This window comes from Polypterus senegalus, chromosome 1 (genome assembly GCF_016835505.1).
Source record: "Polypterus senegalus isolate Bchr_013 chromosome 1, ASM1683550v1, whole genome shotgun sequence".
Taxonomy (NCBI): Eukaryota; Metazoa; Chordata; class Cladistia; order Polypteriformes; family Polypteridae; genus Polypterus; species Polypterus senegalus.
In genome coordinates, this window is record NC_053154.1 from 190,067,851 (window position 1) to 190,084,572 (window position 16,722).

Consider the following 16,722-nt stretch of genomic DNA (forward strand, 5'->3'; position numbering starts at 1 on the left):
TGCAGCTGGATGACAAATTGGACTGGACTGCCAATACTGATGCTCTATGTAAGAAAGGTCAGAGCCGACTATACTTTCTGAGAAGGTTGGCATCCTTCAACATCTGCAATAAGAAGATGCTGCAGATGTTCTACAAGATGTTTGTGGCGAGTGCCCTCTTCTACGCGGTGGTGTGCTGAGGAGGCAGCATAAAGATGAAAGATGCCTCACGCCTGGACAAACTTGTTAAGAAGGCAGGCTCTATTGTAGGAGTAAAGTTGGACAGTTTAACATCTGTGGCAGAGCGACAGGCATTAAGCAAACTCCTGTCAATCATGGAGAATCCACTGCATCCACTGAATAGTGTCATTTCCAGGCAGAGGAGTAGCTTCAGTGACAGACTTTTGTCATTGTCTTGCTCCACTGACAGACTGAGGAGATCGTTCCTCCCCCACACTATGCGAATTCCACCCGGGGAAGTAAATGCTAACATTTAACAAGTAATTGTCTGCTTTTTTTTTTTTTTTTCATTTTTCATTTTTATTACTATTTAATTTAATATTGTTTTTTTTTTTTTGTATCAGTATACTGCTGCTGGATTATGTGAATTTCCCCTTGGGATTAATAAAGTATCTATCTATCTATCTATCTATCTTTTATATCAGGTAGCTGAGTGGGAGGTGCAGTCACTGTTGCTAGTCCCACGGACTTACCAGCGGCAAGCCTGTGAGCAGGCACATACCCACATCCTCTGAGCCCATTTGGGGACCGAAAACACTCTGGAAAGTGCTCCGTCCCCATAACTCATGCAGTGCTGCCTACCTGGATGATGCTATTATATATTCCAGCACATGGAAGAAACACGTATAGTAGGTACAAGCAGTATTGCGGACAATAAGTGAAGCCGGCCTATGAATTAACCCAAGGAAATGCTTCTTTGGGATAACAGAGGCCAAATATTTAGGCTACCTGGTGGGTCGGTGTACTGTTCAAAAGTTGATGCCATATTGAAATGGCCCTGTCCGAGGACCAAGCAGCAAGTCCAGGCCTTTCTTGGACTAGCAGGATACTACCGCCAGTTTGTGCCCTGTTTTTCCAAGAGAGCAACGCCCTTGACGAATCTAACAAAGTAGGGGTCCCCGAAACATGTGGTATAGGATGCTACATTGGAAGCTGCATTTAATGACTTAAAACAGGCCCTTACATCAGCTCCAGTTTTGAAAACTTCCGACTTTTCCTCCTCCAGACGAATGTTATGGACACAGGCCTTGGCGCCCTGCTGAGCCAAAATGTCGATGGAGTTGAACACCCAGTCATGTATCTCAGCCGTAGACTGTTGGACCGCAAAACCAGGTATGCGGCAGTGGAACGGGAAGCCGTAGCGGTTAAATGGGTGATCACCCAGCTGAGGTACTACCTCTTGGACAGTGAGTTCACCCTGGTGACGGACCATGCACCTCTACAGTGGCTGGCCTTGAACAAGGAGTCAACCCCCTGGAGTCTTGGACCTCCAGCCATAAAAGTTTTCGGTCCTTTACCCCTGGAGGAACCTGCAGGCCAATGCCGATGCCCTTTTGAGGTGTCTCGGCCAGGTACGGGGCAGCGGGTTGCCATGAACCTCTCTCTTTTCTCTCTGCAGACCAAACACAAGAAATCCTGCCTATATCCGAGTACACTCTGAAGACGTCACTTCCTTTGAACTGCCTATAAAAACCCCTCATCCTCCATACTTGATTAGTTCTGCTTTGGACTCTAACCTGTACACAAATTTAAGCCTTTTGCAGCCAGGGAAACTATACGTGTGGCTGCCCCAAAACTTCTTTGTATGTCCGGCTATTTCTTTTACAATGGTTTGACATAAACTTCACAGGGGACCCATATTGCTTCAACTTCATGTCTAGTCCCCCATCCCCTTTTGCTTCTAGGCAAACTGGACTTCATAAGGCCCATTCCATTGCTTAGACACAATTTGGATTTCATGACTATCAAGAGGGAAGTGGTGCCTAGGGCAGCGCGATGAACCATGGAGGTGAGTAATTGAGAGGCACAATGAACCTGGGAGGCAAGCAATTCTGCACCTCAATTTGGGTGCTAGAGTAAGATGAGGGGTGTTGAAGTTAAATGATCCATGCTTCAGAACTGTTTTAGTTCTGGTACTGATGTTGGAAAGCTAGTATAAATTCCAAAGTCAAAACTTTGAAAGTATCAACTCAATAGTACAACAGATTGAAAATAATCAAGTAATGAAAATAACAAAATTAACATTTATAACTTGAAGCAGACTAACAGTCTATCATTTCCTCATTCTTGTGTTTTGGAAATAGACACTCCCAAAAGCGTTTAATTTTGTGGGAGGATGTCCCATGTAGAGGACCAATTCCTAATTTATACCCGATGCTGCCCAGTGACACTGTACTGGATTAAGAGGATCCAAATATGGTTGGAGGTAATAGTAAAGTTCCCAGACTTTTTTAAGCAGAGGTACATTGTACAATCCTCCAATCTCCCCCCACTAATATAAACCTAAGGCTGTATGAGTAAAATATGATCTTGTATTTTGGGTTTTGTAAAATAGTAGACATCTAAATCAAAGTAAATGTTTAACTACACTAGACTATTGACACATATTTCAATAAATGTTTTGTGACATTTCTAGGTCAGAGGTTCTCAACCTTTTTTGGCATACCTCCTCCAGGAACTAAATGTTTCAAAATGTAACAATTTTTTTGGTCTTTAAGTTACAATCTCTTTATTAATCTCAAATAACTAAAGGTGATTTATTGTCAGTCCCTGATCATTTTTCTCAATTACATACATGATAGCAGCAGTAAGCCTCTGATCCCTTTGTCCATTATATACAACTAGCAAAATACCCGCGCTTCAGAGCGGGGAAGTACTGCCTTAAAATTTTTACTAAGAAGAAAAGTAAACCTTTTTAAACTGAGGGAAAATATACCAATCCCTTTGTATACCACATTATCAGTTCGGCCCTCCGGTTGTAATATGACCAAGCTGTGCGCTGAGCTTACTCTTGAGCATGCAACGTACAGTTGGCCATGTGAACAGTAATCTTGTTTCAAATCTCACAGCTTGGATTGCTGCTGTCATAATCGGTTTGAGTTTCATGGTTTGTTTCAATTACGTTAGTATTTGCAGGAATTGTGTTGAAGTGACATTCGGCATCTGTCAAGCGTTGAAAGCATACAACCGGTTTCATCGATAACTTCACATCCAGCTTTTGAGAGTTTAAACATTCATAAACATGAAAGTGTCCACTACTCAAATCGTCACCTGTGAATCTAAGATGTTTAAGAGGCATTGGCGGTCGTCCAAAGGTGTAAAATATTTGGCCATTTGGGTACACTTGAAAGCGACAACCGAACAATTCAGCGGCAGCCATCAACTCACATGCAGAACCATGGGTGAAGGGTTAAGCATTCCACTCTTATAGTGCTCCTGTGTAGTACAATTATCTCCTGTACCATCATCAGTCCACACCTTGAACCTGTCCCAGTCACCCAGTCATTCAATACATAAGACACAATGTTCCTCCGGATATCAAGAGTGAGCCTGATATGGCCATGCAATATGTAACAAAGAGAATGGAAAGGGCAGGCGGCATCTCTAGGCATGGAAACCACTCGGTAAGTGACAGTTCTTTGATCAATGGTGATCACCTCGATAGATAAAGGAAACGGGTACCTGAACAATGTAAACTAAGTCTAAAATACCTACACAATAACTATAAGCACAATAAACGAACAATAAAACAGCGGAGAAGCCGTGGATTAAATTAAAAAGTTGTAGTTATCAGCAGGGAGACATGAATACCATGGCGAAGCAAGGAAGGGAATGAAGAGACCGGAGCGACGGACTGCCTTATATAGGCAAGCAGCCAACAACGTGGGAGGCGTTGGGATGGGGGACCCAACGCCGCCTCACACGGCAACTGAGCGGCAGGCTATGGACGTATATATGTACGTAAGTAAGATTCAGTTAGCGTTGGGAACCCGAGTACCAAATTTCTTGAAGATGGGCCCATAGATAACAAAGTTGGAAAGTTCAATATGGCGGCCGACATTAGCGTCATACCACCGAAATAAGTACGTACATTGGTTTTGGTTAGCACAGGGAAGCGGCCTACCAAATTTCATGAAGATGGGGCCATAAATAAGAAAGTTCAACATGGTGGACGTTGTCGACAATTATGCGTAGAATTTCGAAATGAAACCTGCTTAACTTTTGTAAGTAAGCTGTAAGGAATAAGCCTTCTAACTACACGGAAAGTTTGAGAATTAGTGATGAGTGAGTCAGTGAGTGAGTGAGTGAGTCAGTGAGGGCTTTGCCTTTTATTAGTATAGATATAGACCCACATCAATGTTACTCCATTGCATGAAGGTACATGAAAACCACTATTCTTCAATTTCATATAGTAGTGCTTGAAAGTTAGTGAACTCTTCAGAATTTTCCATATTCCTGGATAAATATGATGTAAAACATCATCAGATTTTCATACAAGTTCTAAAGGCAGATATGGATAACACAGCTAAACAAATGAGACAAAAATATAATACTTGGTCATTTATTTATTGAGGAAAATCAACCAGTATTATAGATATGCAATACTGGGTGATTCTCCTCAATAAATAAATGCCCAAGTATGATATTTTTGTCTCATTTGTTTAGTTGGGGTTTCCATATCTAATTTTTGAACTTGTGTAAAATTTGAAAATGTTTTAAGTGGTTTGGTGGCAACTAAGCATCAGTCAACTTGGCAAAAGACAACCCGGCGAAAAGACAAGTCGGTGAAAGACAACTTGGCAAAATACAACTCGGCGACATCCTTTACCAGTTAGGTAATAGTTAAGTTCAAAGAGATGTTTTAATTATATTTAAATGACGTGATTTAAAATGTTAAAAATAAATTTATATAATTGACGAACGAACTTTATTCTGCAGATGGAACAAAGTGTATTGATTGTAATTGTATGATAACATTATTTAGAATACAAAAGGTGACCTGCGAGTACGGCTTAAGGAATATCTTTACTCTCAATGTATTGGGACTCTCATAAAGCAGGTGATTCTGTGGATTTTTCAGCGACCTACGCTGTCATTTAAATATTATTAACAAATCTCTTTGAACCTAATTATTACCTAACTGGTAAAGGATGTCGCCGAGTTGTCTGTTGCCCAGTTGTCTGTCGCCCAGTTGCACCTGAACGGTTTTAAGTCATATTTATGCAGGAATACGGAAAATTCTGAAGAGTTTATTAACTTTCAAGCACCACTGTATATATGTAAGGCCGTGTACGATAATCACAGAGGGGACTAAGACCCTGATACCTGCAAATCCTAGAAACACTGCAGGTCCAATAGCATCAGTTTAAACTTTTACAGGTCCCCCACGACATACTTCATTGTAGTACATTTCACATCTACAGACTTTGAAAGGGGACCCCAACTCCAACCTTCAAAATCATTTACATGCGTGTCTGCTTACTTTGAGTGAGGATGTGCTACTACCCTGCTCTCAGAAATTCTTTGCATTGGTGCTTTTCAATTTTTTGCTTTTGATTCCAGCACTCTTAGATTTTTATCAGCTCTCATCATGGTTACCCCTTTTCACTAAATTTAACTCCAGCCCCAGGACACAGTACTATTAACTCAAAAGGGGCATCTCCACCCCCAGTCCTGGCTCTTAAATCAAGTAATATCCCAGGGCCGATCTTAGATTGTCATGCTTCAATTCCCAATGGGGAAGCCATAAAGATTGTGTTTAGATTCTCAAAGCTACAGCTCCATGCTCCTCACTCTTCATTGTTAATACATTACATAGGGTACTGGGACTTGCAGTATGTAGTACTGTATATCCAGTTCAAGCATTACTTTGCACATACATTCGCATCTCCATAATTTAAAATGGTACCACATACAACAACAAACATGAAAAGAAACACTGTACTTGAGTGAATAATGTAAACAAATGAAAATTGTAAACATCTAATAATACTGTATTATACTCAAATTTCATATTATTCTTACTGATCACCAATTTCAGATCAAAATAATACACTTTCTGTAAAATTGTGATTTGCAATAACCATCGATAAAAGCCAAATCTCTAGGAAAACCAGGAATTGATCTAATCCAGGAATGTTTTACTCATGGCCAACTGGACAATATCACGTTCAAGAGTAAGCTGCTGCAGTGATCTATTAATATTATTACTTATTATTTAACTTATACCTTTATCCAAGGTCACATTTCTTTTGTTTTTTCAATTGGAGCAGGTGAAGTGACATGCCTATGACTACACATTGTCAGTAGCAAAATCTGAATCTATGACCTTTGGGTTGTTGGTTTAAAGCCTTTACCACTACACCACACTGTCTACCAATATTAGACCTTGGTGGAAAAATACATTGAATTAGCTGACATCACTATAACTGTGGCCCATTCTTAAGAAATTTCCCAGGCACAGCCAGGTAATGCAGCTAGTTGTGTCCGTAAGAATGACCTGTGAATACTCTGAAATCACTTCATTTTTTTTTAAATCCGCCTCCTGGCTAACAGGTATGAGAAAACCCCACATATGATACACTGCTCGCCTCATATTGATGTCTAGTTATGCAACACATCAAGCTTTTTGGGTTTCCCCCATTTAAAATTTCTAGACCTAAAAACTCGTATTTTTAGGTCATTTTTGGGTTGTATTTTGTGCAGGAAATTATACCCTTATGCCAGAGATTGAACGAATAGGTGTCCTCAGCTAAAATGATTAGAAGGACTTGAACTTTTGTATGCCACATTAAAGAACAACTCCAAAATACTTTTTTTGTCATAATGGAATGCAAGTGGCCAAAGTTAATCGTATTCACAAAACTTTAAAGAAATTATGTGTCATTTTACACTATTTCAAGGCTGTTGATCACAAATAAAACAGTATTTTTGGTATTTGATTTTTTTACTAGTGGTCTTAACCTGCTAAAATCCACTTCTAAAAATATAAGTATGTGGTGCATCTTATTAGACTCTTCAAGGTAAGTGATTACAAATATGTTATTTTTGACTTTTAATCATTTACCAGGGATCTAGCTCTTTGTGGACCTTTATCAGAGAGTGAAAAATGATGTATATTGCAATCGAGGATATTTAGACATTCAACGTTTAAATTGCAGCACTCATTTTAATATTTCAAATATATGTTTCAACCATTTCTATTTATTATGCACTTGTATCTCATGAAGTAAGGTACATTTCTTATAAACAGAATTTTTTTTTCTATTAATGTTAGAACTGTAGTGTGGTTTGACATGAAATGAAAAACAGACATCCTAAAATCTCTATACTTTTAATTAAAAAAAAATGATACAATTACATATAAATTCAAATCAGAAGAAGTACAGACTATTTCAGGTCAAAATAAAGTAAAACAACTCAGTCAAAGTGAATGCTACACAGTTCTGCTTCTGGAATCTGGGATGGAAATTCCTGAACATTGACAACTCTATCTAAAACAAAAGCTTTCTACTGCTGGTAATTATAAGTGTACACTACAATGAAATATTAAGATGCGTTTATTTTATAATGAATAACTGTTAAATTCGACCTTGCTCCACATTGTACATTCTTCTGCATCAGTCTGGCAATTTCTATAACTGTTACCTAAAAACATTTATCAAGAAAAAACATTGTAATGTTTGTGGACTGGACTTGAGGCAGAGACACATACACACTGCACATTTGTCGTTGGGAAGTGGAGGAGGTGAGAAAGAGAGCACTCACCTGTATTAGCCGCTTCTTTCGCAAAAATCCCTCGGTTTTTACGCGTGGTTTCCAGACAGGCTTGATTCTACATGGGGAGGTGGGGAGCTAAGGTTTTGGGAGGAAATTTCCAATTGGTGCAGATGGTAGACACGCAAGATTAGAACGGGGTAGCGTGGGCGAGACGATAAGGTAGAAGCGAAACTGAGCATGGAAACACGGGTTCGGCCGCTGTTTTTTTACGGGTCACGAATTCCCCACCTTCCTTCCCGTTTTACTATATGTGTTTGCATTCACCTGCTTATCACTCGAGAACTGCTTGAGAGTGTCGCAACCTGAGAACCCACAGCTCTAGTCAGTAACTACACTGATGCAGGACTACATTAAAGCAACGAATGAAGAACATTTTGAGGTATACTTATTTATCTACTACGTGAGGTAAAGACAAACTTTAAAAACTGTCTCTGTTTTTTTAATGAACGTCAACCTCGGCAGGGTGGCCGCGGACCCTCAAGCGCACCGTACAAAACCAGTCCTATTTATACTGTTAACTGTTAAACACGTATAACACCAGCAGTCCATACCGAACTTTTTTCACACTGATAAATGCAGGCCTATCCCACGACACATTCGCTCCAGGTTTTACGATGTATGTCACTTGTAATGTGACACAGAGAGAGGTCGGATGGGCTCAGGCCTGTCGCCGCTGTCAGGCCTGTGCCACTAACCTGCACAGGGCAACATCTGGAAATGCTATTTTCACCACTCGGCCCGTGTCTCAGCCCCATGGCTTTAGTGTTGGATTCTGTTTATTTATTTTTTTATTGGTGTCGACAGTCGTTGGACTGCAGCTTCCTCTCAAGAGGGAGATGTTAGCAACGCCCCCAACAAGACCGCACCACTAGCCCGACTCTGTGCTTGCGCATCTCTGCACTCCCACCTAGCCGTCCGAAAGTCTTTCAAAGGTAGAAGAACCCAGCAGCCCCGCCCCCTTTCCCCGCAAGCACCAGTTCTTGCTGCAACGCTTGTCCAATGCTTCCTATTCGGGGCCTCGGGCTGGTAAGTCTCCACGCCCACTTTGCTACTGGCATGACCCTGTATGTATAACTCAGTGTGGCGCCTCCGTTTGCCCTCGCCTTTGCCCCCCAACTCCAAAGACGGCAAGTACCACCGACACCTGGGTTGGGTGACACAAGCCCGCCCTCAGCTCGCCTTGCGCTGACTTGATTTACTTACGCGTCGAACTTGTTGTTCATTATCTTGGGGTACCTATGCTGCCGTTTACTCTTCTCAGTATCCAAAAAAAAATCCGACCCCTTCGCAGTACCCTGTCCAGCGTGTGGCGAACGCGCGCCACCGTGCCCGCGCTGCCGCGAGAACGCGTACAATCGGAGCGCGTCCACGGGCGACTCACTCGCATACTTCAATGGCAGTAAACATTTAAACGTCAACACCCTGGGGGCACCATTTCCCAAAAGAAACAATTACCCCCGTTATCTTATATTTTTGAAACACCACTGTAGACTAGTGTACAGCGACATCTAGTGATTCGGGAGCCATACGCGTAGCTATCTTAAGTTATATTGCCCGTTACAGAAGGTTCCGTCCAAGAAAACGTGTTACTGTACTTCCCTGTAAATGAATTTGGTTTTGGTATCAAAATGCGCTATCAAGTTGAGTTCAGATTTGTATTCTACGATGTTTAAGACGTCGATAAAACGTGATTTTAGCCTGCTGTCTGTATGTGTGTATGTCTGCAATTTTTTTACGTCTTAAAATTACATTTTTTGGTTGTGTTTTGTAGAGCTCCTGAATCACTACAGCCCAGCGAAGACAGAACATTTTCAGAACATGCAGTTTCCAGATAACCACCTTGATGGGGCCTAAGGTACAAATGACCACTTACGAAAAAACTGACATCTTTTTTTCCAAACAAGTTGCAAAGTGTTTTTCTGTTAGAGGGTCTAGGCTTGTATGGACTGGATGTTGGGCAAGGTTGTGGGGTCCAGCAGTTGTGGGGCATCTGTTGGTGAAGAAAGAATCACGGATCTTGACTTTGCTGACAATGCTCTGATCGGGTCGCTCGAGAGATTGAGTGAGGAGTCCGAGTGTCTGGGCTTGCGAGTGTCCTGGATAAAAACCAAGATCCAGGCCTTTAATGACCTCTTGGGCACAGCCATCAGCAGTGTGTCTGTTTGAGGAGAGAGTGTTGACCTTGTTGAGAGGTTTACTTACCTTGGCAGTGACATTCATGTCTCTGCTGACTCTTCCTGTAAAGTCAGTAGAAGGATTGGGAGAGCATGGGGAGGGTCATGAGGTCGCTGGAAAGGAGTGTGTGGCCCTTCCAATATCTATGCAAAAGGACGAAGGTCCAAGTCTTTAGAGTCCTGGTGCTTCCTGTCTTGCTATTTGGTTGCGAGACATGGACGCTATCCAGTGACCCGAGACAAAGACTGGACTCCTTTGGTACTGTCTCTCTCTGGAAAATCCTTGGGTACCATTAGTTTGACTTTGTGTCGACTGAGCGGTTGCTAATGGAGTCCCGAATGAGGCACATAACGTGCATTGTGAGGGAGCGTCATATGGCGCGTTTCCCCAAGGGTGATCCGGCTCAAAATATCCTCATTGTTGGGGACCCGAGTCGCTGGACTAGGCCAAGGGGTCGCCCACATAACACCTTGCTGCAGCAGATAGAGGGTCATTTCTGGAGGATGGGACTGGACCACGTGTCTGCCTGGGGGTTGCAAACCGGGATCCGGAGTTGTTTTGCCATGTAGTGGGTGTGGCAGTACACTGTACCAGTGCATGCTCCCCAACTTGACTTGACTTGGTCTAGGCTCAATTGTTTTTGGTCCAGCATGGTTATCCCAATATCCTGCAAAACCAATTTACCTATGTTTAGCTATAACTGCCATATAAATTATTTAATTTTACCGGGATTTTTTGCAATGTGCTCTATTTAGTAATGTGGCCAGGTCGTTTGCAAAACTTTTGCACAAGTAGTTTTTGAAATACATGATTTTATTTAAATATAAAGTGCCTTCTGTAATGTTTGGGACATAGACACATTTTCTCGATTTACCCCTCTCCTCCACAGTATAAAATTACAAATCAAACAATTTCTACAGGATTATAGATTGCACACTGGAAACCTTAATTTATGAGTATTTGCATACATTTCAGTCACACAATGTAGAAATTAAAACATTTTTTCTACATGGTCCCCTCATTTCAGAGAACCGTAATTTTTGGGACAATTGGTGTCTCAGGTGTTTTTGATTATGTTTCATTGCTTCATTAGGGCAGGCAAAAGATATTTACAGATGCCCTTTGGAGCCTGTAGTTGCCATTGTTGAAAATCAAGAATAAAACCATTGAAGACATTAGTAAAACCTTAGGATTTTGACTGTCTGTAATATCATTATGAAAAAGAAGGCACTGGTGAACACAGTAATCGCAAAGGGACTGGTAGGTCAAGAAAAACCTTCACTGCTGATGACAGAAGAATCCTCACCATGGTAAAGTGAAAGCAACAAAATGCCTATCAGATCAGAAACAGTCTTCAGGAGGCAGGAGGATGTGTCAGAGTCTAATATCTGCAGAAGACTTCATGAACAGAAATACAGAGGCAAAACTGCAAGATGCAAGCCACTAGTTGGCCACAAAAGCAGGATGGCCGGATTAGTACTTAAAACAGCCTGCAGAATTCTGGAAAAAGGTCATGTGGACAGAAGGACAAAGATGAATTTGTATCAGAGTGATAACAAGAACAAAGTGTAGAGACGATCCAAAGCACACCACCTCATCTGTTAAAACACAGTGGTGGGCATATTATGGCTTGGGCATGTTTGGCTGCCACAGGTACTGGCACACTTACAGTATCTCCATTGATGATGTAACTGCTAATGGCAGTTGCACAATAAACTATTAGGTTTATACAGGGTGGTCCAGATCTACTTATGCAGATCCTGATTGTCTGGATGACTTTGATTTATGCGAAGACAATTCTTCATGTTGTCAGTTCACATCTTGATGGTCCGGGATTTCTTGGGTAATTTTCTATGTAATAAACTTAATACATTATAGCGTAATGAAAATTGCATAATTAGATCTGGACCACCCTATAGAAACATTTTATCTGCTCAAGTTCCAGGAAATGCCTCCAGACGCATTGGACAGCACTTCACCCTACAACAATGATCCCAAACATACTTGAGTTAGGTTCTTAAGTTCTTGAATGGCCAAGCCAGTTTTAAATCCAACCAAGCATGCCTTCCATATGCTGAAGAGGAAATGTAAGGGGACAAGCCCCAGAAACAAACAGGAGCTGAAGATGGTTGTATTAGAGGCTTGGCAGAGCATCAACAGAGAAGATATTAAGCACTCAGTAATGTTTATAAATCTTGGATTTCAAGCAGTCATTGCAAGCAAGGGATATGCAACAAAGTACTAAATATGACGGCCTTCATTTGCTAAAATGGGGGGAACCATGTAGAAAGAGTATACTTTTTACAAGGAGTGACCAAAATGTATGAAAATACTTTTAGGGTAAAGTCTGCAGTGTGCACTTTAATCACGTCTTGCTTGATTTGTAATTTTTATTTCTGGAGTAGAGGGGTAATTCAAGGAAAAAATATATCTTTGCCCCAAACATTATGGAAGGCACTGTACATTTATAGTAGATAAATAGATAAGATAGATACTTTATTAATCCCCAAGGGGAAATTAACAAGAAAGGAATCATTCTTTCTTTAATATTTACTAAAGGAATGTGTCTATATGTAATAATATGCACTAGCACTCAAAAGGGCAGAATCACATTGAAATGTTCATGTTTTCGATAGAAATGTAAATTTTTTTTAGTATTAATTTTAATAAAAGTTTTTCTATTCAGTAAAGCTAAGTAATAGCACTCAAAGTTCAATTCTGGGTTAAAAAATATCCAAAATGAAGCAACATTCGCAAGAAACATTTCAGTGTAATGCATGTGTGTGTTCTGACACAATGTTTTTTCCATGTGATAGATTGCCAAGACATTTAATACTTCATGCAAAGGTGGCTAATACTGTCTCAAGGGAAAAGAGCGAACTGGATCTAACCAGGACAGAAAAAAAGGGGATGGAAGGCCCAGATACACAAGAGAATAACATTAGACTGTAGTTTATATATATTATATATTTATATATACACACCCCGTTTTGCATTTGTATTTCTGTGCACTCATTAAATGATAATATGAATGAAGTAGGAACATTTAAGAATTAAGTAAATTAACACTTTAAAAAACTGCTAAAAACTCATTACTTTAACATGGCCTTCTCATAACTTCATTTTAATTTAATCCTGATATTCTGTATACTCAATTTATTATCATAACTATTCATCGTGACTGAAAAATCCGTACTGACCCCCTACTCTCTCTTCTGTTTCTTTTCCCGGTTTTCTGTGGTGGCAACCTGTGCCACCACCACCTAATCAAAGCACCATGATGTTCGTACATTGATGGATTAAAAGCCAGAAGTCTACATGACCATCATCTAGTCCTTCCATGAGAACCCTAAATACAAAGTGGACTGTTTCATTTATGTTAGGTAGAATGCCCAGAGGGGGCTGGGCGGTCTCATGGTCTGGAACCCCTGCAGATTTTATTTTTTTCTTTAGCCGTCTGGAGTTTTTTTTTTTCTGTCCTCCCTGGCCATCAGACGTCACTTTTATTCTATGTTAAAAAGTGTTGTCTTAATTTAATTCTGACTTTGTCTTTTTTTCTCTTTTCTTCATCATGTAAAGCACTTTGAACTACATTATTTGTATGAAAATGTGCTATATAAATAAATGTTATTGTTGTTGCTAACAAAAAGCAGAGAGATGAAACATGAGCGACATAACAAGAGTTTGATAATGTTATGCTCTGATTAGTTTACAATCATCTTCATATACTGTGGGTTGGCAGAAGCCTTCTATTAACCATCCAGTTCTGTTAAAGTCAGATTCTAGTATTGGTTTCAAAATTCATTTGAAATGAAAACACAAAAGTCTCAGTAGTAATGTAGTATTGTAGTCTGAGCATTGCTCTTGAACATTTTTTCCTATATTATCCCTATGTTCACATAAATGTAAAAAACAGTTTAACAGTCTTTTATTTATGAAAAACGCTTAAATTGTTTCAGATCAGCTTCTAATGGCAAAATATTTTTCTAAGGAAACATTTTTTGAATGAATTATGCCAAGTAAACAGTACAACTGATACAAATACATAAACCATAGAAGCCATCCCAATTTATTTATTGTTAGTATTGGTTTTAAGGGTGTTGGCTCTTATTGACTCTCTAAACCCAAGATATTTACTGACCCAGGTAATATGAGAAAATGGTTCCGGTGCTGCACATGTGTTAAACTAAGCGCCTTGCAAAGCATATCCTAGCTGAAGTATAGTCTTCATAAACTATCCAAATTACACCTCATTTATACATGAGCATCAGAAATACGTCTATCTTTTATAATATTGGAAAACCCTTTTAGGTACCACTTGAACTAGTACTGTTACAGAGTGAAAGTGCAGAGAAATAAATGGTCCAAAGTATGTTTGCACAAGGTTGCATGAATGACTTTTAAATATTAAGATTCAATAATTTGTCTTTTAATAAATATTCTTGTGATTTAAGACTTGTAGCACACAGGAGTGCACACGCACAAATTTGTGATATACTGTAGATCACTTATATTTTAAACTAGAGGCATGTTAATATCTTGTCATCATTGAGTGATGTTAGGCTTATCTGTAGCTTACAGAGGTACAGTAAGTACTATACAAGGCACTTCCATCAATGTATGCGTGTTGGCTTCCAGAAAACAGCATATTTTCCACCAGTAAGTCTAACATGGGTTTATGGTCGGTAGAATATTTCTGATTAAATAAAATTAGGGGCAAACTAGTTATTAAGGCTTAAAACAAGACTGGCTAATTATTACTGAGTCTAAGACAGACTTAAGAGTGTTATACAATTAAGTTGTTCAGACAATAGCTAACAACACGAGTTGTAAAAGTGCCAAAAAATAGTCAGCATTAGGAGAAATAGTGTAAATTGATAATCTGTAAATTATACAGTGTGTAGCTTTGCCAAATACATGCTTGATAAAATATTAGTTAATGCCAACAACCCTCTCGTTTTCTTTGGCTTATCAGGTCAGCTGCTTTTTCCTACTCATTGATAAGGAAAATGTAAATCAATCAACTGAAGTTGAGAGTATAGAGTTATAAGAAATCACTCTGATATGACACTTCCAATAGAGACATACTGAAAAGCCAACAGGAGAAACCATGCCAAAACAACAAAAACTGAACTCAAAGACAATATGTAAACTCTATTGCATGCATGGCTTGAGTGCTGTAGCCTCTTTTAAATCCATTGGGGAGTTTTCTTTGTTGTCATTTGTATGTTCCAGAAAAACATCAAAGCTGCATGATGGCATGTCAAAGAACGGGAGTGAGGGGGCTACTACTTTAAATGTAGAATGGGGTGTGCTTTTTCTTTGCTGAATACCCCTGGTTAAATGAGAGATGCTTTTGTTTCAGTTCCACCCAAACAAGACTGCGGCCTCTTCAATCGGTGCTTTTTTGTTTACACCACCGAGTCATGTCACCTCAGATTAGTGCCATGAGAATGGAGAAGCTGTGATGCGCAAACTGCTAGCGGCACTGGCGGAACAAGAAAAGATCCCTGCTCCGATTCTCCAGGGTCTTGCTCCAGTACTTTTATCTGAAGCCAAGTGATGAGCTTCCACCAGCACACGCTCCTTTGCCTATCTTCTCATCTCTGCAATATAGGAGACCTGCCACAAGAAAACAAAAAAAGAAACTTTATTTAAATATAAACTCATAAGAGTTTTAAACCTTACTATAAATCTTGAATTATCATTTAATATTTTTAGTGAATATCATTTTAATAAAAAAATCCTCAATCTGAAATGACTGGCTTGTGGCACAATCACTTTCCAAGAAAAGGAGAAAATCAGAAAAAAATGTAATTCTGAAAACAAAAAAATGAAGGAAGAGTGTCAGGGCAACATTACTTTTGATAGCATAGAAGAAGAATCTGAAAGCATCTATCTAGAGCTTTGCTTCCTATAAAGTGTGAGAGAAATTAAGGTTTTATGAAAAACATGTATATAACTACAGCCTCAATATCTCTTGTTGAAGGGCTAAAAGACATAAAGGAAAGAGACACAGGTAGGAATACTAGAAAAAGTAGACAGAGGAAGGACTTTGTTGGGCTTGCTCTGCTAATATTAAATGCAGTTCACTGGTAGATATTAAGGAAATGCTTCATAATTAAAATAATGCAAATACCATTTATTCTACCCTAATTCTCTCATACTGAGCCATGTAGCTGAGAGTTGAAAAATTTATGTTACAGGAACAGGAAGACATATACAGTTCAACCAAGACTATGCCCTACTACCAGAATATTTGTGATCAATTACTGATCAAGCATGGGAGTAATGTACCTCTTGCAGGAATCTGCCTAGCGTCTCTTGACTTCTCACTGGTTTCCTGTGTGAAAAGGAGCAAATTAAATAATAAATAATGTATTAATGCCAAATTCCCCTACTCCAGTCTGCTAATCAAATTAGTACAGGTACTGTATGGCCAACATCTGTTTTCTTCTTAACAATAGCTTGAAATGTCTGATGTGTCAAAGGTATTCAAATTACTTTTAATAACCTGGCTATCTCACGAGGCTGGACACGTTTGACTGTTTGAGGACTGCGGATTGAGAAGGCAATACCTATGGAATATTATAGAAAATAAGATAAAAAGAATCTGAATGAACTCTACATGCTGTCAAATGCCCATTTAGTTCTATATAGTCCATTCACCAACAGAACAGTTCTGTGTGAACACTTACTGGCATTGATTTAAAAGAACCCTTTGACAGTCAGGTAACAATAAGAACCATCACCAAGTCTCCAGTGGTA

At 39.6% G+C, this 16,722-nt stretch overlaps 2 protein-coding genes and 1 long non-coding RNA gene across 7 annotated transcripts in view; 1 reads left to right on the plus strand and 2 right to left on the minus strand.

Moving 5' to 3' along the window:
* Positions 1–9,209, minus strand: part of eif4e2 (eukaryotic translation initiation factor 4E family member 2) — an 89,090-nt gene extending 79,881 nt beyond the window's left edge. The window contains exon 1 of one of the 2 annotated variants that reach the window (XM_039765513.1): positions 8,983–9,209. In XM_039765513.1, the coding sequence (XP_039621447.1) occupies positions 8,983–9,002 (20 nt within the window). In that variant the 5' untranslated portion in view covers positions 9,003–9,209. The remainder of the gene's footprint in view (positions 1–8,982) is intronic. The other variant, XM_039765521.1, reaches the window with a different exon arrangement.
* Positions 8,618–13,087, plus strand: LOC120536958. The gene is made up of 3 exons (XR_005635238.1): positions 8,618–8,805; positions 9,551–9,634; positions 12,771–13,087. It is a non-coding gene; the product is annotated as an uncharacterized LOC120536958 (long non-coding RNA).
* A 780-nt stretch (positions 13,088–13,867) lies between these two features.
* capn10 (calpain 10) overlaps positions 13,868–16,722 on the minus strand; it is a 29,280-nt gene continuing 26,425 nt past the window's right edge. For all 4 annotated transcript variants that reach the window (XM_039765562.1, XM_039765549.1, XM_039765571.1 and 1 more), the window contains exons 12-13: positions 16,252–16,297; positions 13,868–15,576 (exon numbers count right to left, since the gene is read on the minus strand). In XM_039765562.1, coding sequence (XP_039621496.1) covers positions 15,547–15,576; positions 16,252–16,297 — 76 coding nt within the window. In that variant the 3' untranslated portion in view covers positions 13,868–15,546. The remainder of the gene's footprint in view (positions 15,577–16,251; positions 16,298–16,722) is intronic.